The sequence below is a fragment of the Babylonia areolata genome, chromosome 9 (assembly GCF_041734735.1).
Source record: "Babylonia areolata isolate BAREFJ2019XMU chromosome 9, ASM4173473v1, whole genome shotgun sequence".
In the NCBI taxonomy this organism is placed as follows: domain Eukaryota; kingdom Metazoa; phylum Mollusca; class Gastropoda; order Neogastropoda; family Buccinidae; genus Babylonia; species Babylonia areolata.
This window is the reverse complement of record NC_134884.1, coordinates 1,738,090-1,743,089: the sequence shown is the minus strand read 5'-3', so window position 1 is coordinate 1,743,089 and position 5,000 is coordinate 1,738,090. Positions and strand designations below refer to the sequence as shown.

Sequence of the window (5,000 nt, the reverse complement as noted above, 5' to 3'; positions counted from 1 at the left end):
CCGGCGCCTGGCACTACGGGTTCGAAGTCTCGGGGATCTACACCTGGCCCTCTGGCAACAACTACCGGGGCCAGTGGTTCCAGGGCAAGCGGCACGGGTTGGGGATCGAGTCCAAGGGCCGGTGGGTGTACCGAGGGGAGTGGACCCAGGGCTTTAAGGGTCGCTACGGGCTGAGGCACTCCACCTCCTCCGGGGCGCGCTACGAGGGAACCTGGACTACCGGGCTACAGGACGGCTACGGCTGTGAGAGCTACGCTGATGGAGGTGTGTTGTGTGTGTGTGTGTGTGTGTGTGTGTGTGTGTGTGTGTGTTTTTGTTGGTTTGTGTGTGTGTGTGTGTATTGTGTGTGTGTGTTTTCTTTTTGTTGGTTTGTGTGCGTGTGTGTGTGTGTGTGTGTGTGTGTGTCCTCTGTCTCTGTGTCCGTCTGTCTTTGTCTCACTCTGTCTCACTCTATCTTTCCGTCTCTCACTTTCTGTCTGCCCCACCCCTCTCCCCCTCTCTCTCTGTCTCTCTCCCCTCGTTCCACCAATCTATCAGGTAACTGGCCAATCGATCAAACCAAACAACCCGTAAGTATGACAGTCGTATGTGACCGTTCGAACGTCAGAGGAGGCAACTGCTGCCCCTACAATCTGGGCTAGAGTTTGATTATAGTGGAAAGTGTCTTGCCCAAGATATACCCTCACCCTCTCGGCAAAGATGGCCTTGGGACAGGCGGCATTGGGATGGTCCCGAAAGGTCAACCATCCCCCAAGGCTGCAGCGCTTGAGCCAGTGCAATCGTGCCCCCTGGCTTGAGAGCATAGTCCTTCAGAAAAGATTAAGCTGTAAACTGAATTTCCGTTGAAGTGGAGAAACCTGGGATCAAACAGCGTTGAGAGTCACGTCCTCCCCGAAAGACTGAGCTCAGAAAAATGAAATCCCGTTGCAATGGAGAAACCATTGATCATACGGCTTTCACTTTGCTGTGGGCCCATCTGCTAGCTGATGTCCATCTCTGTGATTAGTCGAGAACTAAAATAACCTAACGCTGTAGCAATCTGTTATGCATATGTGGGTGTATGTGTGAATGTGTGTCTTCATGTTTTACATTTACTTGCTTATTTATCATCATTGTTGTATTTTTTTATATATTATTATTATTACTACTACTACTTTTTTTATTATAATTATTATTTATTTATTTATGTAAGCTTATCTATTATTTATTCACCTTTTTTTCTCAAGGCCTGACTAAGCGCGTTGGGTTACGCTGCTGGTCAGGCATCTGCTTGGTAGATGTGGTGTAGCGTATATGGATTTGTCCGAACGCAGTGACGCCTCCTTGAGCCACTGAAACTGAAACTGAAACCATAGCAAACAAGTCAACAGTCATTCCCGCCAATACGTCTTGCGTCACTCATCATATTTCCTTCCTTCCTTCCTTCCTTCCTTCCATCCTTCTTTCCATCTGTCTTCCTCCCTTCATTATTCTTTCTATTCTCCAGCCTCCGTTCCTACTTCCTTCCTCTTTTCTTCCTTATCCTTCCTTCACTCCTATATTTCTTCCTCTGTTCATCCTTCCTTTCTTTCCTTCTCCTCTTCTTTCCTTCCTTCCTTCTTTGCTCTCATTCAGTCAGTCATCCTCCCACCCCCTACCCCACCCCCGGCCAGAACCCAATCGTCAAAATGTAGGTATCGGATTATTCAACAATGCCGTGTGAATTGAACGGCTACCTGAGAACCGGCAGGAGAGACAGAGACAGAGGCAGAGACAGAGACAGGGGCAGAGACAGAGGCAGAGACAGAGACAGGCAGACAGACAGAGGCAGAGACAGCCAAACCATCTGTTAATGCAGTGATAAGCCAACCGTACACACAGGCAGCCAAGACTTGATCGATTAATGTCGGCAGACTCTCGGAGACACACCAACGGCTGGCGATAGCACTGCTGCTGCTGCTGCTGCCACTGATGTGACCAGAACCACCAGCAACCACACCCCCGCCCCCTCCTTCCCCTCTCCCCACATCTCTCTCTCTCTTTCTCTCTCTCTCTCTCTCTGTGCCAGCCATTGCTTACCTCCCTTGTCCACCATCCACCAGCACAACAGGCGAAGCACTGCAGCGAAAAGCGAAGTTGCAGTCAACCCCACCGTCACCTTATCTCAGCCAGCCCTCTTACCTCTGCCTCCTCCTCTTCCCCTTCCTTCCTCCCCCCCCCCCCCCCCCCCCTTCCCCCAACACCCCCGCCCCCTGCCGTGTCTGTCACTGTTCTGTCACAGCTGGGGATTGCCGTGACGTCACATGTGCGGACTGGGTCAAGGTCAAGGTCGACGGACAACGCTGCTTTCGTTCTTTTCTTCTGTCACCAGATGGCTGTCTGTGTGTGCCTGTGTCTCTGTCTGTTCTCTGTCTCTGTTTCTCTGTCTCTGTTTCCGGCTGTCTGTCTGTCTGTCTGTCTCTCTTTCTTTCTCCCACTCTCTCACGTATACACACGCATGACGCTGTGAAAAGTTATTGTCATACGGGTCACATGACAAGGGAGTGTATTCAACAAAACCTTAACAAACAACAAGTAGCAATCAAGCCAGATAGCACTGGCACAAACTTACACAGCCTTGAGGAGCTGAACAAAATGAAAAAGAGAAGAAATCACAATCATTCACGAAACGAAAATCAACGAGAAGAACACGATATATCTGAGGTCCTTACCACGACACGTGAATGCTGAGTCAGAAAAAGGAGCGTTCTGAGTGAATAAAAAGTGCTCCTGTTTTATTAGCGTGTAGTGTGAGTCTGTGATCCGTCATCCATGACATCATCAAGTATCACTCATCACAACCAGCACCTGTCTTGTTGGGAGTTCCACAAGGCTCGGTCATAGGTCCTACACTCTTCATCACGGACCCCATACCTCTTCATACATTCATCCAACATGTGGAAGGTGGCAGAATGGTTAAGACGCTCATCTGTCAATACAGAGTCTGTTAGGTTGTGGGTTCGATTCCCGCTCTCTCCCTTTCTCCCAAGTGTGACGGAAATTTATCATCATTGTTTTATTTATTTATTTATTTATTTATTATTATTATCATTACTACTACCTTTTTTATGTCATAATTATTATTTATTTATTTATTTATTTATGTAAGCTTATCTATTATTTATTCACCTTTTTTTTCTTTTTCTTTTCTCAAGGCCTGACTAAGCGCGTTGGGTTACGCTGCTGGTCAGGCATCTGCTTGGCAGATGTGGTGTAGCGTATATGGATTTGTCCGAACGCAGTGACGCCTCCTTGAGCTACTGAAACTGAATTGACTGGAAAATTAAACCGAGAGTTTAGTCATTCGGATGAGACGATAAAACTAGGCCCTGTTTCCAGCACGCACTTGGCGCACTGAATAAGTACCCATGGCAACAAGAATGTTGTCTTGTGGCCAAATTATGTGGAAGAAATCGGCACTGATCCATACACAAGTATATAAGCATGCACTCAAGGCCTGGCTAAGTGCGTTGGGTTATGCTGCTGGTCAGGCATAGATGCCTGGCAGATGTGGTGTAGTGTATATGGATTTGTCCGAACGCAGTGACACTCCTTAAGAAACTGAAACTGAAAACGGAAAGTCATCCAAACTCACTCTGTTTCCATTCAATCTTTCGCAGACGACAGTTAGAAAGGGAGGTATCATCTATGATTTGACATCTGCGATGCGTGATTGTAAAGTCGGCGTGGTTTGACCTGTTTCTGTGCAGTGGTATGGTTTGACCTATTTCCGTGGAATGATGTTTTGTGAAGCTGTGTGCCGTCTGACAGAACCCAAAGGATTCTCTGTAATCACAGACAAGATTAATGCGGACAGTGCGGTGTAGTCAGCACGTGGCGAACTCTCTGCAGTGCTTGACGTCATTGTCTGTTAATGAAACTGGACTGGTGCCACCTCAACTGTCTGTTTCAGGTTGTGTTTCAGTTTCTCAAGGAGGCGTCACAGCGTTCGGACAAATCCATATAATTATTATTCACGGCGACACCACATCTGTAGGTAGATGCCTGACCAGGAGCATGACCCAACGCGTTTAGTCAGGCCTTGAGTGCTTGTGTGTGTGAGTCTAGCTGAGCGGACTTCTACAGAACTTTGCCACAGGACAACCGTTTTGTTGCCGTGGGTTCTTTTTTCAGTGTCGCCAAGTGCGTGCTGGACAGGGGACATGGGTCTATCGACTCTCAGTTTGATTTTCCAGTCAAACTTGGGAGAAAGGGCGAGAACGGGATTCGAACCCAGACTCTCACGGACTCTGTATTGACAGATGAGTGTCTTCACCACTCTACCACCTTCCTCTTAGTCTGTGGAGTCTGTCTGTGATTACATGTAGGCAACTGCATACGTATTGTTTGATGTACTATGCGGCTTTTCTTAACCCAAGCAGCGTAACCACATACTTCAAGACAAGCTTCAGAGGTGTAACAGTATGAAGAGTTGGCACTGTCTTGTTTCCCCCAGTCTGAGACATTGTAGAACAGGTTGTGACCTTGTATTGTATTGTGTTGTACTGACGGGCGCAATAGCCGAATGGTTAAAGCGTTGGACTTTCAATCTGAGGGTCCCGGGTTCGAATCACGGTGACGGCGCCTGGTGGGTAAAGGGTGGAGATTTTTCCGATCTCCCAGGTCAACATATGTGCAGACCTGCTAGTGCCTGAACCCCCTTCGTGTGTATACGCACGCAGAAGATCAAATATGCACGTTAAATATCCTGTAATGCATGTCAGCGTTCGGTGGGTTATGGAAACAAGAACATACCCAGCATGCACACCCCCGAAAACGGACATACTCGTAAAACGTCACATGTCTGTCTGAGTGTGTGTGTATGCGTGCCTGAAATCTGACTGAACGACACAGAAAACGAATGATGAGCGCCCAGTGGCAGCCGTCAGTCGGCTCTACCCAGGTAGGCAGCCTGTTGTGCAAATGACCCCGTGTTTGTAAAGCGCTTAGAGCTTGGTCTCCGACCAAGGATAGACGCTATA

General features: G+C 48.0%; 1 protein-coding gene across 5 annotated transcripts in view; it reads left to right on the top strand.

The window, feature by feature from the left end:
• Window positions 1-5,000, top strand: part of LOC143285986 (junctophilin-1-like) — a 51,489-nt gene that overhangs the window by 14,742 nt on the left and 31,747 nt on the right. For all 5 annotated transcript variants that reach the window (XM_076593454.1, XM_076593456.1, XM_076593455.1 and 2 more), the window contains exon 2: window positions 1-264. This exon is cut by the window's left edge and continues 636 nt beyond it. In XM_076593454.1, coding sequence (XP_076449569.1) covers window positions 1-264 — 264 coding nt within the window. The remainder of the gene's footprint in view (window positions 265-5,000) is intronic.